At 42.6% G+C, this 16105-nt stretch overlaps 1 protein-coding gene across 1 annotated transcript in view; it reads right to left on the reverse strand.

The window, feature by feature from the left end:
* chd7 (chromodomain helicase DNA binding protein 7) overlaps positions 1 to 16105 on the reverse strand; it is a 69206-nt gene that overhangs the window by 21796 nt on the left and 31305 nt on the right. Inside the window, exons 5-13 of the mRNA XM_053329463.1 lie at positions 10415 to 10556; positions 9373 to 9504; positions 7892 to 7957; positions 6640 to 6695; positions 5296 to 5410; positions 4895 to 4978; positions 4626 to 4763; positions 2521 to 2642; positions 1591 to 1834 (exon numbers count right to left, since the gene is read on the reverse strand). Coding sequence (XP_053185438.1) covers positions 1591 to 1834; positions 2521 to 2642; positions 4626 to 4763; positions 4895 to 4978; positions 5296 to 5410; positions 6640 to 6695; positions 7892 to 7957; positions 9373 to 9504; positions 10415 to 10556 — 1099 coding nt within the window. The remainder of the gene's footprint in view (positions 1 to 1590; positions 1835 to 2520; positions 2643 to 4625; positions 4764 to 4894; positions 4979 to 5295; positions 5411 to 6639; positions 6696 to 7891; positions 7958 to 9372; positions 9505 to 10414; positions 10557 to 16105) is intronic.

Raw genomic sequence — 16105 nt, forward strand, 5'->3', positions numbered from 1 at the left:
TAGGGAGCTTTTTGATCTTGTTTTGAGGGTCAAACCCAACTAAACACCTCCTCATATCATTAAAAAGTGTAATAAGGCCGGGCTCGAGAACAGAACACAACGTTCTTCAATTGCGACCTTGCGGATTACCTCAGCCTGGATTAGGAACAGGCAGCGTTCAAGGACAGCGCTACTACAGCTTATGTTCTTCAAACAGGCTCAGTGTGGCAGAGGTTACACTAAGAGATGTTAGTAGCATTGTGCAATGAGAGCTTACAGTATTGTGGCTTACAGCTAGAAGACTTTAAAGAGCTTATGGAGTAGAGGGGGCACAGGCCGTCCTCAGTTTGGTCTGAGAGAGGTGTTTCAGATCTGCTGACTGTCTCACACGCTCTATCTGATTCTTCCATCCATATGATCCTCGTCCCAGTTATTCCTCACAGAGCTGCTGAGAGGATGTAGACCTGCTGTGATCCTTCTTTAATGAATCCCTCTTGCTCCTTGTCCATTTCTAATTTACACTTTGCAATCTGGATTTATGTTGAGCTCTACAGTCTACCCAAATGACTGCTACTCATATTTTAATTGGATTACACCTCTGACTACACATTTATTATCTGAGTATTTAGATAACAGAAAATGACACTTGTTTTATATAGAAGTAACTATTTAAACTGTACTGAAACGTGTATTCTTTAGAGGCTAGTTAAGATTTGGGTCATTTAGACTATAAAAGGTCCAAAAATTCAATTTTGAAAAGGCCACGCCCCTTATTTCGTAAGTCCAATTGACTTAAAATTTCACACACAAGTTCAGCATCATGTTCTCTACAAAAAAGCCTCTTGGACCATAAAAGTCTGCCATGATGTTTTTTGCTAATTTGCATAAACTGATAAACAGTCAAATGAATAGAACTTTAGTTGATAATTAACCATTTGTCCAATCATCATAAATCTTAGCGTAGCTTCAGTCCGTCATTGGGAACAGGTTAACTGAAGCATTTTGAGCCTGACCCATAGGGGGCGCCACATATAGCACAAGTCTGTGTCTGATAACCCGGTGGACAAAATTTCACCAAAATTGGTGCACGTGCTCTGATGGTGAGTATTAACCAAAATCTGAGGTACCAAATTGATTGACGCAAGTGGGCGTTACATATTTGCTAATAACTCAAGATACCTTTGAGCAATCTTTATATAAGTCACTGTAGACCTGAACATAAACACAGTTTGATTCACATCTGATAGAAGGTAATGATACATTTGCGCAGAATTAAACTAGCTTGAGTGACTTTACTCTGCTTTAGTCAAACCTGAAACCCACTCAATGCCACTTACTTACTTTAATTTTGGCAGATCGAGCTGCTTCCTTCTACTGAGCACAAAAAAGGTTTGAAGCACCAATTACTGCTTGTGGATATGTGTGTATCACACTTTAACATTCCCCTTTTCAGTGATCTCCTTCCCTCAAGAGCCACTGATGAATGTACCTGCTCCCACTTTAATTAACCTTTCTTTAATAGTGAAAGGCTGTTTTTTTTCTCTCAATCTATTATCTCCTTGAGTAGTGTTATAAAAAGGACAGTAAAGCAGGTCTGTCTCATCTGTTTACCTGTGCGTCTCTGTAGTACATCTCGTAGGCCTGGATGGTCTTGCGGCTGGCCTGGCTTCCGTGGTAGACCACCGCGTTGAGCTCAGTCCAGGTCCTGAACTCTCTCTCCCAGTTAGGGATGGTGGAGAGCGGGGCGATGACCAGGAACGGCCCCTCGATGCCCTTCATGTAAATCTCGTAGAGGAATGTAATGGACTGGATGGTCTTTCCTAGACCCATCTCGTCAGCCAAGATACAGTTACGTCTGTGGACGGACAGGCAGGATGTGAGTGATGGGCTTTAAAACAGATGGACGCATCTGCGTTCTACATTTTACGAGGACTTCGGCGTCATTTCACCGCTCAGGACACTGAACACATTCAAGGTTTTCCACTGCGACTGTCGGCGAAGTTTCCTTCACTTCTACATGACAAAGTTAATGCGCTTCCATGATCTAAAACGATTTTCCCTCGTGGTTTATTAATGCTGCTTTTCCAAAGAGGAGAGAGGCTGTCTGTTTTCCACTCCGGTGATCTAATGCAAAAAACCTGTGACACTAAATACTGGAAAAGTGGCCCTTTTTTTTGTCATCCTCTGAGATTTGACTGAATTCCTTCAATTTCTACACTGGGAATACACACATCTGATACTTCCATAATACTCCAAGACTAGAATTTGACCTCAAATATTAAGATTAAGAGCACATGAGTTCAACTGCAATCTGCCATGTGTGCTACAGAGTGGAGATCTTAAGTGGAGTCTTCTGGTTCAATCAGGAGATACATTTAAAGCAAGGATGGCGCCAGTGGGAAAACTCTAACAGCATGGAGCTGCAGGGCTACTTAATGTCCACTTAGGACTATTAAATGAGGTGCCATGGCATATACTGGCTGACAGTAGCAGTCAGGGTCTAATTCTAATGTTAACAAAATGAAGTTAATGGTGACTTACGAGTTGTACCAGTTGAAGGTTAGCCAGTTGAGGCCTTCAAGCTGGTATTCCCTGAGTGCGTTGCCGTTCCTGTATTCCCTGGAGCCCTCCAGCTTTTTCCAGTCGGCTGCAGGAGGCCGATCCTAAATGCAGGGGAAATTATTTTGGGGTTATTAAAGGTCAATGAGGATCATCTCTATCAAATGAACAATGTAAGGATGCTCATCGTGGTGTAGAAAGGTTTAAAGTGGGTTTAAATGATGGCATGTAGAGCTGAAATATGAATATTCCCTTTGTTAATCCATTTTAAATGTGGTGACTTACGGCTGTTTTCTACAACAAGGCACACAGTTCACTACAGTTTATTGTAAACATGGTTCCTTTAGGGTGAGGATGGCTTAGAATAGAGAGCCTGAGCCCACATGTTGCTCCACAGGCTTCAGTCAGCCAACTATTTTCTCACACTGCAGTCTACTTTTGGAGGAATATTGTCAGGCTCTAAAACCAGCTGATGTGACCAACGACGTCACTGGGAATCATCCTGAGGGGAAAAATGAAGGTCTGATACAAATAGTCCATCAGAACAGTACAGATTTTTAAAAAAAGTAACTGTAAGTGACTAGCTGGCTGGGCTAGTTAATGGTAAATGGACTGCATTGTTTATTTATAGTCGATAGCACTTTATACTATATGGCAACAATCACCCATTCACATTAGGGTTGTGATCATAGCTGTATTATGGTAATACTGGGGTCATGTGATGCCTGCCGCAGGGTGGAGCTCCAAAAAATGTGAACCACAACTGTCATTTATAGTAGTCTAATGTGCATGTGCGTATACTGTGTGATATATGGTAATGCAGTGGAGACGTAGGAGGCTGTGTGATAGGTTGGAGAATCTGCCTTTGCCTCTGCTTGCTCGGGGCACCAGGCGGCTTGCGAGACCTTGGCACTGCCCCATGAGAATGATTTGCCAAAGGGAAACTGAAGCAGTGTGTGAGGAAGTGGAAGTGTGGAAAGTGAGTTTAGGCTCGTCTCCACTGACAATAAACTAGACTAAACCCAAGTCTGCTTTCTGACCCTCCTAGAGAGCAATGACAAACTGTGGTGCCCCTCTTCTTCACGAGAGCCATCCATCTGGCCTGGATTGCTTTATTATACAGTAACAACTGTGGAGGGGGAGGGGGGGGGGGGTTCAATACCACCAAACTGCGAGGACACACTCTGCTTTTTCATCGCAGTAAGAAAAAGGCCTAATTCATACATACACACACATTCATGCACTGATGACAGAGGCTGCCATGCAAGGTGCCAGGAGTTTCTAATCACTTTTACACACACACGCACACACACACACTTTCGTGAGCAATTTGACGTTCTTGCTCAAGGACGTTTTGACATGTGAACTGGAGGAGCTCCTTGTAAGTGGGTGACCCTTTCTACATCTTGAGCCACAGCCGCCCTCCTTAAATTAAGTCGGCTTGCAGCTACAGCAGCCAAGCACCCCTGCCTTTGTGTCACTGCATCACAAAGCTCCTCCAATCAAATCATTCACAAAGCTGAGATCATTCATTTAGTTGTATTTCTTTGTGCAGTGACTGAGCCTTTAGTCTAACTGACCACGCTGCTGGCTCGGCAAAGAAATGAATAATAAAAATAAAGGCCTCCCAACAGTGTGAGTGTATGATGGAGCATTGCTAACACGGTCCTTAAGGAGACGCAGTGGGCAGTAGTTAAATAGATGGACACAGGGAGAGAGAGAGAGAGAAAGGAGTGATGGAGAGAAAAAGACCACAGCCAGTCAGCTGCTTCTGTTCAGCATTAAACACACTGTTAGTGGTTTGGCCTGGCCACAAGAGCAGGGCGTGTATGTATGTGTGTGTGTGTGTGTGTGTAAGACCACAAGAACGTGGGCCTGTGGAGAGCAGTTAAGGGCGCTGTAAATCTAGAGGAGGAAGGAACAGGCAGCAGGCCAACACACACAAACACACACACACACACACACACACACGCTCGCACGCCTACTACCGTCCTTTTTAAAGTGTCTGGGAGTATTGCTGGAAGACAGAGCACCCAAAAAATTGGCTGTGGACACACACGAACACACACACAGGCTGAACTACTTACCACTCTCTTAGTGTTGGGTGTGCGTGCTGCGATGTGTTCATATTCGTCTATCTTGGATTGGTCGATATCAGCCTTCAGCTCCCAGGTGGAGTCTTCGTAAGGCAGACTGCACCACTTCACCAGATATAAGGTCACCAACTGCACAACACACACGGGGGACAGAAACAGGAAGGTTTTGGTGAGTGTGTGTGTGTGTGTGTGTGTGTGGTGTGAGAACTTCAAAAAAAAAAATCCACAATAAAAAAGATGACAGGAAGAGATCAAAGCACCTCTCCGTTTTCATCTGTGCTTTCTGAAATGTCCAGGACACGGTCCACCTCCACATAGTCCGGGTTAAAAGGCTCGTCGTCCATCTGCAGAGAGAGTTTTTACCATTAAAAGACGCAGAGATGGTTTTTACGATAGTTAGCATGCAGCATGTGTGTGTGAGGGTGAGGCCCGATGATTTACGGCAGATGAAATTTAATGTGTTCCAAAAAATTTTCCGTTAAACTGTCCTTCTGAATTTTCCAACAGTACATTTTCCAGATCCAAAAAGGTGGATATGACAGTGCTGAACGCCTCTGATGTATAATCACAATATCACACAAGTGAAATGATCTGCTTTACAATTGACTGTTATACAATGGAGAGTTAGTAGAGCTGAGCTGAACTAGACCTCTGTTCTTACCTCAGTTATGAAACTGTTGAGTTGCTGCTTGGCCCTAAACCTCTTCACCTTCTGGTGTATTCTCTTGTCCTTCTCCAGTTCCTCCAGGTCAGCCCAGCGACAGTGGAGGTACGAACTGAGAGAGAGAGAGAGAGAGAGAGAGAGAGAGAGAGAGAGAGAGAGAGAGAGAGAGAGAGAGAGAGAGAGAGAGAGAGAGAGAGAGAGAGAGAGAGAGAGAGAGAGAGAGAGAGAGAGAGAGAGAGAGAGAGAGAGAGAGAGAGAGAGAGAGAGAGAGAGAGAGAGAGAGAGAGAGAGAGAGAGAGAGAGAGAGAGAGAGAGAGAGAGATTAGTATCGCTGGTATCCAAGCCAGAGAAAGCAGCAGTGTTTGTAGTAAATAAAGATTCAACAGGTTATTGCTCTTTAAAAAAAAGGGGGGGAAATCTCTGTAAATGTTGATTTACAGAGATTTTTGGAGTTAGTCCTGTCACAATAATTACCATATCAACTTATAGTACAGTAACGTAATCATCAGCATCATCATGTCTATATATGGACTTATCATATGATACATAGACATGGCCTCAGTATCACCACACTTCACATTAGCAGCTAAGAGGCTATTCATGTCTCATTGGCTAAACAAGTAGTGTCCTCCATTCCCACCCCCTTGTATTATTATCCCATTATATTATTATCATAACATCAATCGTACATAAAATGATCTTCAAATGATCATACAGTAAGAGTAGTTATCATGACAGGCCTGTGTGGAACAGCTGTAGACCGTTATTTGTGATGTCATTTTGTTGCATTTGTGCCATAAAACAGGAAAGAAAACAGACCAGGAAGCAAATACTTAGTAAACTGTTGCCTTGTGTGTGGATTGTTACATTCAATAATAATGAGCAAGGATGACAAAAGAGCCTTTTAACAGTGTACAGACATCAAGCTAAGTCAATTTAAAAATCTGATTTAAGAGGAAGCCCAAACTTATTTGCAAGACATTGGGTTAGGTTTGTGTATTCAACACACTGCTTAAATCTAATTTACAAAATCCTTTTTCTTTTTCCTGCTGTCCAGACAGCACCTGACTGCAGTCTAAAGACATAAAACATTATCTTCCAGTCTGACCGAATGACTGCTACTATAAACTGAATGAAAGTAACCAAATGTGTTAAATGTGAGAGTGGGTCTGAGGTTAAAAACAAACAAAGAGGCTTTCAGGTTCAATACACTGGGCTTTTCATACATATGGACCTGCGGATGTGTTGAAAATAGATCTAAAGTAAGAGGAAGCCATGCTGTGAAAGACAAAAGAGGTAGAGAGATAGAGACGAGGGAGGGAAAAAAAGCAGGTTACTCACAAGCCCTTGAACTTCACGTAAAACTCCTCCACCTCGACTTCCTCCCCCGACTCCAGCTGAAAGGAAAAAGAAAAAAAGGGAGGGGGTTAAAAATCCCTGATATATAAGGACTGTATAGTTAGAGAGAGCAAGAAGTGGCACATCATTGTTACACAACATGTGGCTGTGTGCTGCTTTCACACTGACATGTCAGTCAACACCGATTATCACTCTGACAAAAAAGATTGTTTCATTCATAGTGTGTCCATCTCTCATCAAGTTCAACTTTAGAGTCAAATAAAAAACAAAAGTCATAAAAAATTGTACTAATTCAACTTCAAATCTACAAACAGATTCATGTATTGAAATAAAACACATTCAGAAAAATGTAAAAAAAAAAAAATGGTTAAGTAGCTCTTTTATATATGTGTCTATATGTGTGTCCATATAAGTAGTGTGTGTGTGTATGTGTGTGTGAGAAAGTGGGAAATAAAGAAACAGGAGCTCTTTCAAGTGTAGCCATCCACTTCCATTCACCATTACTACTGTTCACACACCCCCCCCTCCGCCATGCTACTACTACTGTAATGCCATGAATCATCAATCTCACACACACACACACACACACACACACACACACACACACACACAGCCTGAGGAAACGCTAGCTTGGCGTCTGGCGTAGCTAGCGTTGTGGTTTTGGCAGTGTGCCAAGCCCGGGGTCAGCTCTGAATGAATGGAGCTGTGAGAGTGTGTGCGTGTGTGCCTGTGTGTGTGTATGCGTGTATAGGTGGGGGGGTAACCCATTGGCAGCTGGCTAGCAAAGGAAAGTTGGCTGGTGACTGTATGTGCGTGCATGTGTTGGCTCAGGGATGAGCTTTCTTTAGAACGAGTTGTCTAAAAAAAAAAAAAAGTCTGTTATACACACACACACACACACACACAGTCAATCAGATGCACACACCCTCTGGCTTTAAGCGCACACGTACTGAAATACAAGAACTCTTGTCTCTGCTTACTAAGTGAATACACGCTGTCTGAGCTCTCGTGTGTGTGTGTGTGTGTGTGTGTGTGTGTGTGTGTGTGTGTGTGTGTGTGTGTGTGTGTATGTGTGTGTGTGTTTAATCTGCTTAGGCCAGCTGTGGAGCGGCTAATCAGATGACGTAAGCCATGACTCGGGCCAGTGTGTCCGTGTGTGCGTGTGTCTCTGTGTATTGTGTGTGTGTGTGTGTGTGTGTGTGTGTGTGTGTGTGTGTGTGTGTACGTCTCTTACCTGTTTCTTGGTGTTGCGCTTGCCCATAATCTTCTCCACAACCGGCCCCTCAGCCTCGGCCACATCCTGGAAACAAACACACACACACACACACATCAGTCGTGTTGGAGATTCATCCGGCCTGTCATACATTCTGATGATGTCAAACTTTTTTTTTAACCCAAACTTACAGCAATGCTGCGTTCAGTGCACCTGAACCACAGAGACACTTCCTGTGCGTCTAAGAACACCTGACACACTCATACACATGTACTGATTATAGATGTAGAGGAGCATTAAATATAAAGTAGATGCAACTTCATTAGTTATTTTGCCTTTTATTCTCAGTCAGTGGACATCACTAGAGATGGATAAGGTGAAACTTGTCAATACGAGTATGGTAATATATTTCAACACTTTACTTTAAGGATTTCCACATAACACTTTTTTCCTCTTCAAACAAAAGACAGCAACAGTCTTGAATGTTTAATGTCTTCTTAGCTGCTGTTTTGATCTAAATATGAGATGAAAGAACAAGTAAATAAGACTTTGAATCTGGCAAGACATTCAACATCATATTTCTGTAGTTAATCGTTTGATACTCAGTGATACAGAAACTAAAAAAAACCCTGATGTATAGTAAAAAAGTGCGGCTAGAAAAGCTTTAAAGCTTTAAAAAGTAGAGACAGCTGGGGGAAGGAACTAACTTGACTAAAAAGCTGCATGATACTGGAATAAAAAGTAACTGATATCGGGTTTTTTCCTCTGAAAAAAACAAAACAAAAAAAAAACAGTAAATTTCACCAGATGTTTGCAGGGTGTTATTCATATACAGATACACCACTAACAACTGGTTACCTTAAAAGTCTCTCCCTCTTCTAACAAAACAAACCCTCCTTTCCATTTCTACCATGCTTAGGTTCACGCTTAACCAGCAGCAGGATGAGCTGCAGCTGATAACAGGAACACACACACACGAAAACTGCTTTAGCATCCAGGTGACATCATATGTGACAGTAGCTGCATCGTGTGCTTGTTTACACACTGCATGTACAGTGGTCAGTGTTTGAAGAGTTGAACAGCATAAACAGGCAACTCATTTTCAGGTTCAACTTCAGCAGAGAGCATTGAGCCTGATTTAAAGGGTTTGATCAGTTCCCAATTACGTAATATCAGCTGGAGTTTTCTTGTGGATGTAGATTAGTCACTGTTTTCCTTTTGCAAGTTGGAGCATGACATATTTCACTTTATTTACCTAACTTGACATCATGCATCCTGCAGTGTAACTATTGCACATGTGCACATCATAGAATAAGTGCTGAGTCAACATATAGCACAGCCTAAAATTTGACACTCCACTAGGCACTATACACATTTGACTTTTTAATGTCTTGTAATTAATTAACAAAATAAAAGCACTCAATTTGCAGATGACTTTGGTAGTCTATTGGTAGAAATACATATTAAAAATGTACGGTTTAGATTCCCCCCCCGAGCTGTACCTGCTGTTGGGCTGACGACGATGGGGATTTTGGTGCTGGTGAGTCGTCTCCGCTGTCGTCCTCCTCCGAGATCCTGAACTCCAGATCCTCTGTGTACCTCTTCCTCTTCACCTGGCGACTGGAGCGACGCTTCTGATGTGGGAAGAAGAGAAGAGACGTTAAGGTTCATCAGCTCTGGCTTTTGTAGCACTTGTTTCACGTCACTCATTAAAAAATGCACATGAATGGTAAAAAGCTACTAAAAAGACGACATTGCCAAATAAAGAAAAAAGCTGTGTAGAAACGTCGCAGATTACACTATATTAAAATCAGAGCTGTATGTGCTTATCATTCTTACTGGGCCATACAAACACCCTTCATTATTCATTATTCAGTTCCATATGGTTGGCCACGTTTGCCATATTGACTTTGAAATCGCCCAAATTCGCCGGGCTGGAAACATTTCCCGATGATACGGGTGTGGAAGGAAGTGCTGAGGCAGACGGCAGGGGACACACTGCTGGTTAAGGTGCTTTTCCTGTCTGACTGAGAGCTGCTGCTCTTTATGCAGCTAATAACCAGATGCTGCTCTGTTTACATCAACCACATAATTACATTTACACATTAAAATGCAGGGAAGTAGAGTGCTGCCACACCAAACTCCAGCTAAAAAAGTGCCGCTTTTGTTAATGCAGGTGCTTTTTGGAACTGAAGTGGAGAGGTAAGGAAAATATATCTAAAATTGTATTTGACATGCAAAAAAAAAAAAAGAAAAAAAAAGAAAAGCAGAATGAAATGTATTGAGCTGTGTAAAAGTTGCTGATGGTGCGTCATGTGAATTTGGCAGTGAAGCCTGTCTGCTTGGTCTGTCAACAAGGCTGGTTTACAACACAAACACACACATGCTGGCTCAGCGCCTTCTATCTGTGCAGGCCGGGCCGCAGATCTGCAAAATGTTTGAGAGTGTTCTGCCATTTTTTTGGGGGGGGGGGGGGGGGGGAGTTGTGGAACTGTGCTGTGACTTTGAACACTTTCTGGCTGTGTGTGTGCTTCTTTCCTCTACCTGTACACCATCGTCATCCTCCTCTTCAGGCGAGGGAGGCGGAGACTTCATCTCCACTTCGTCGCTGACTGACGGCTCTCTCTTCCTCTTGGAATCCTTCTTAGCAGCGCTGGCCCCGCCCTCCGACTCCACCTTCTTACTGCTGCAAGGAGAGAGAGAGAGAGAAAAAACAACAACTTTACATTCTCTGCAGGGGGAAAAAAAAAAGAAGAAAGTGTGCAGAAACAACATGAGACCATTCCTCAAAATGTTCCCCTCTTTTTACAGTTTGAGAGACGTGGACGAAAAGGCGTGTGTGTGTGTGTGCCTGTCTGTCCCAGGGCAGTCGCCATGTTTGATTTACCCATTTAGAAATCATTAGTGTGCCTCGGGCTCTGGCACACAGGGGGTTAATATGATGAAAGACTGCGAGGAGGCGGAGGGAAAGAGGGAGTGAGATAGAGAGATACACAGACAGAGAGAGAGGCCCCAGAGAGAGGAGGGGGGGGGTGAGGGAGGGGGAGAGGAGGGTTGAGAGGCCCCCAGGCTTCCTCTAATCTCTGGCATGGAAAGAAAGAGGAGCTGGCTCTATCTGTGAGTGTGTGTATACACACACTACAGAGGAAGACAAGAGGGCACTCTGCGCCCCTCCTCTATCGCGCACACGCACACACACACAGCCTCTATCAGTACTCTGTTACTTTGCCGTCATAATTATTCAGAAATATTTTGAGGGTAGTATTTTCAAACAGAGACATTCAGCTTTTATATTACAGCTAGGATTCATGTTGAGGTTTGGCAACATAGAATCCACTTACAGCCACTTAGATCCATTCAGGTTTAGCTTTCAACATCTCAAAATATCAAGTAACAAGTAATAATGAGTTATAACAAATTAAAAAAAACTTTTAAATGGCACATCTGAATGGTCTCTCTGATCAAAAACACAGTAAAAAAAGCTAAAGTAGACACCTTATGCTGAAGCTTTTGGGTAAGAGTTTGGGTTATGGAAAAAGGCCTCCAGGTGAAGTGTTGAGTGTTATTTCCTACAGAGACGACAGTGCATCTTCACCCATAAACACACACACACACACACACACTTACAGGAAGCACTTTAACCAGACACCAGTAAAGCTTGTTTGTTAACAAAACTAACTTGTACAGTTCACATTAATGAGCTCCAGCAGGAGTGATGTGTGTGTCACTGTGGCACACACTAAAAGGATGCTACATAATTGGACAAAACTGAGAAAGCCTGCGACCTGGATGTTTCGTACATTGCTAATAATAATAATAATAATAATAATAATAATAATAATAATCCTTTTTTTTTGAAAAAGCGGGAGAGATAAAAGGTTTCATAAGAGGTTCGTTAGTACTGGAGCTTAGTGGCTGGTTTGCAAATGTGGCACCGGATCCAAAAATGGAGCGAGTCACCCAAAACAACCTGTAGTCTTTACTTTATAAAAGAATATACTAATATATTATCTATACATTTAGGCTGTTAGGAGAGAATCATGTGTTCTAATAACTTACTATGAAACTGAAAGGATAAAATGTGCTTGTAGTTGTGTGTGTGTGTGTGTGTGTGTGTGTGTGTGTGTGTGAGTGTGTGTGAGAGAGTGTGTGAGTGTTGTCCTCTGCGGTACAGTATGCCTGTATCTCTCCCTCTCCTGCTCTGTGCCTCTCTCTCCCTCCTTCCCTCCTGCTCGCTCACCCCCTCTCTGTCCCTGGGGCCCTTCTCCTTTCATCCTCACGCCAAGAGCAATCACCATCTCCGTGGTAACGGCTGGTCATGTGACCTGCACCTGTTCCTCTGGCTGGTCGCCACACGCTGGAGCCATCTGGCCACACACACACACGCATACACACACGCACATGCACACACTTCTCCACTTGGCTGCCTTCTCCTCTCTCTTCCTCCTTGCTTCTTCGTTGGCCTCTCTCTCTCTCTCTCTTTTCAATCCCTCCATCACCTCTCCGGCTCTTTACTCTTCTTCCTCTGCTGTCTTGTCTCTACAACTCTGGTTTCCAACACGCCACATCCAGCTCTAAATGCAGCAGCTGTTTGAATCAATCTGCTTGGACCACAAAGTTCACTGCTTCAACTTTTTAACCATTTACTACACACACACACACACACACACACACACACACAGCTTTATCTTCATCTCTGCTTTGATATTTCCTCCAGCACTTCATCTCTAGACTGTCCAACATTGATTCCAGCCATATTGGTGCATAGTTACTTTGAATATTTGCATAACTAATGAGGAGTGATGTTTTTTCAGCAGCTGGAAGCTAAAGCAATCAGTGCCAACCTTTTATTCAGATGCTGAGCACAACATTGGGTTTGTATGCTAGGTTCAAAAAAAAAAAAAAAAAAAAAAAAAAAAAAAAAAGACGGTTCCAAAGGGTGCAGAGACTTTAAATTTGCATGGATCCATGAGTACATGATGTCAATTTGAATTGTTGTGTCTAAGATGGATTGAAATTTGATGTTGTGGTGTATCAGTCAAAGGAGGCAAAATCATGTTTCATTGTCATAGTTTGCTGTAAAATAAACAAACTCCTCATAGAACTAAAGCTTCTCAGCCTCTACATACTGAAACCCTGCAACACCCTGCACCCTTACATACTGTTCAGGTCAAAGTGTACAGCTGTAAAAACACCCCAGATGTATTTTACTCTGAAATTTGATGACTTTTCCTAAAGTGGCCCAAAATGCACCAAATGAAATCTATTAAAATGTTGTACTTTTGTATAGATGCTACACATTTGTGTCCAAATTATGATGTAGCAGTGAAGACTGATGGCTCTAATGGTTCTACAATAAACCCCACACTTCCATAAAGTTCTGCTCATTTTACCTTTACATTAAATACATTTCCATCATGTTATATTTTCATGTCTTAGGTAAAACAGGACATGATATTGTGTGATAGTAGCCGTTTTCTCCAAAAATGAGTGATGTAAAAGCTACAAAATACACTCTCTCTGCTCTCTGATATATGATATTGATCAGTCAGATCAACTATTGATGCTTCTGTGGTTCAACATTTGGTATAGACACTTTTTATGAGGAGATTCTTAGACACAGAACGTACTATGAAGGTGTAGAAGATGAACAGTATGGAAGGGTTAATAACACTTGTCTGTAATCTGATTGCTTAACAGGAAGTGATGGTGCCTACCAACAACATTCTTCTAGTCAAGTAACAGTCATTAGCTCAAGACATGAGTTGACTAGCTATAGCATGTTTATGATATCCATTAGTTATATATACATGTTTATACTATCAAAACATTGTATTGCTACACACATTTTAAAAATGTGTTCGTATCTGGTGGACTCTTTTAAACAAAACTTCTTTCCAAACATGCTGATGTTGTTGTGGACGTCTCCACGTGAATCTGCTCCTGTCCAGGTGTACACTGAAGCTCCTCCCCTCCCTCCCTCCCTCCCTCTGTCCTCAACATCTCTGCTCTATACTCTTGGCATTTACACATGCTGGCCAGCTGTGGAGTGCTGTGTGTGTGTGTGTGTGTGTGTGTGTGTGTGTGTGTGTGAGAGAGAGGAGTTGAGATGCTCCTTTCAGGTCACAGGAGGAGGAGGGGGGAGGGGGAGTTAAGGGGAAGAGAGAGGAGCAGAATATGGAGGCTGGAGTGGAGAGGAAGACAAAGACTGAGTAATGGTGGGGTGTAAGAGACACCTGCTGCCGTGATAAGTCATGCTACTGAATACACACACACACACACACACACACACACACACACACCACCCATGGTAACAAAAACCAACAACAGCAGCCTGAAGGCAACACGCACGCTAGCATCACCTGTATGTGTTCAGAAAGTGTCGTATTTGCACACACGAGCGCACACACGCACACACAAAACAAGGTGCCTGCATGCATGTCTGACTTCTTTGTGTGTACAGCAAACAAATCACACACACACACACAGTGTGAGGGAAGGGTGTGGCAGCTGAGAACTGGGTTATTTATAGATGTACTTCATCAGAGAGGTAGAGAGAGAGAGAGAGAGAGAGAGACAGAGAGAGAGAGAGAGAGAGACAGAGAGAGAGAGAGAGAGAGACAGAGAGAGAGACAGAGAGAGAGAGAGAGAGATGGAGAGAGAGAGAGAGATGGAGGAAGAAAGCAAGGTCAAAGGAGAGGAGTGAGCTGACTGGACAAGCAAACCACCTGATTCTCTGCGTCTCTCACACACACACACACACACACACACACACACACACACACACACACACACACACACACACACACACACACACACACACACACACACACACACACACACACACACACACACACACACACACACACACACACACACACACACACACACACACACACACACACACACACACACACACAGAGCTCCCTGGATAACTGAAACTACAAGCTGTGAGGTTTCTATTTACTGCCTGTTTATCGTATTAAAAAAAAAGAAAAAAGAAAAAAAAGAAAGCCTGCACATTTTAACTATATGACATGACTTCAGTAGTAAAAGTCTTCATATTGAGGTTAAGGTGCAAACAGGAAATGCTAGCGGCTAATTCAGTGTAGCATTCTGGTGCAGATTCAGCTACATGTAAAGAATTATAAGCTAATAAAAGCTGGCTCAGGTGGCTAGAACTGAGAATATTCATATGCAGGTATTTGATAGGTGTTGATAAACGTCTAGAAAAATAAGTCACCTTTGGTGCTGCTAGTGTGCAAATCGATGGCATAGAAAGGGTTAACCAAATGCTGCTTACAACCAATTAAATGAAGGCTTCGTTCTGGCCTGAGCTGGTTTATTTGTTCATACGGAGATGCAAATAGACTGAGTGAGCAGAAAGAAAACACAGTGTAAGCGCAGTATGGGCCCACATGAAGAAGAAGAAAAAAAAAAAAGAAAAAACTGTGGAGCTTTGGGCCTCATTTCTCCACCCACTAGTGGAAATCTTGCACAAATCCTCAAAAATGCAATGGAACGTGTGCAAGTGGCCCTTGAAGAGGATTTTCTCTGCACCACCGAGAGGGAGAGAAGTTTTTGGGCGAGTCGTTTTTTTTTAAAGCTTCGACGCATAAAAATCAAATGCAAGTTTTAAATAAAAGTACTAAAAAGGAGGGGAAAAAAGCTTTGATATCATAAGTCATTAAAAATATAGATTCATGAAGACACTTTCTGATGGGAGTAAATCATGACTAATAAGAGTAGAACTTCACGAGAGCCAGGCCAAACTTCATTCAAAAAAAATACAAATTTTACGTTGCCTTTTTTCCCCTTCGTGTTGCAAAAGACAACATGAGAAAGAAAAAAAAAACACTTGAGTAAAAGCAGGAGAGGGTTGTCTGATATGTCATTCAAAATAAAAGTCTCCACAGACTCATAAAGACTCTCTGAATCACTTTCTGATGGGAATGAACCATGATTAATACGAGAGCTAAACGTCACAAGAGCCGCGCCAAACTGCATTCAAAAATATACAAATTTAACGTTGTCTTTTTTCCCCTCCTTCGTGTTGCAAAAGACAACATGAGAAAGAAAGAAAAAAAAAAAAAACTTGAATAAAAGCTGGAGAGGGCGGTGGAGAGGAGAGGGGTGGGGGGGTGAAAAGATGAAAAGATACGCTCCTCTTCAGCAGGAAGAGGTGGAACTGGGGAGGGAGGGGAGAGAGAGAGAAGAAAGAATAAAAAAGGAGAA

This window comes from Scomber japonicus, chromosome 12 (genome assembly GCF_027409825.1).
Source record: "Scomber japonicus isolate fScoJap1 chromosome 12, fScoJap1.pri, whole genome shotgun sequence".
In the NCBI taxonomy this organism is placed as follows: domain Eukaryota; kingdom Metazoa; phylum Chordata; class Actinopteri; order Scombriformes; family Scombridae; genus Scomber; species Scomber japonicus.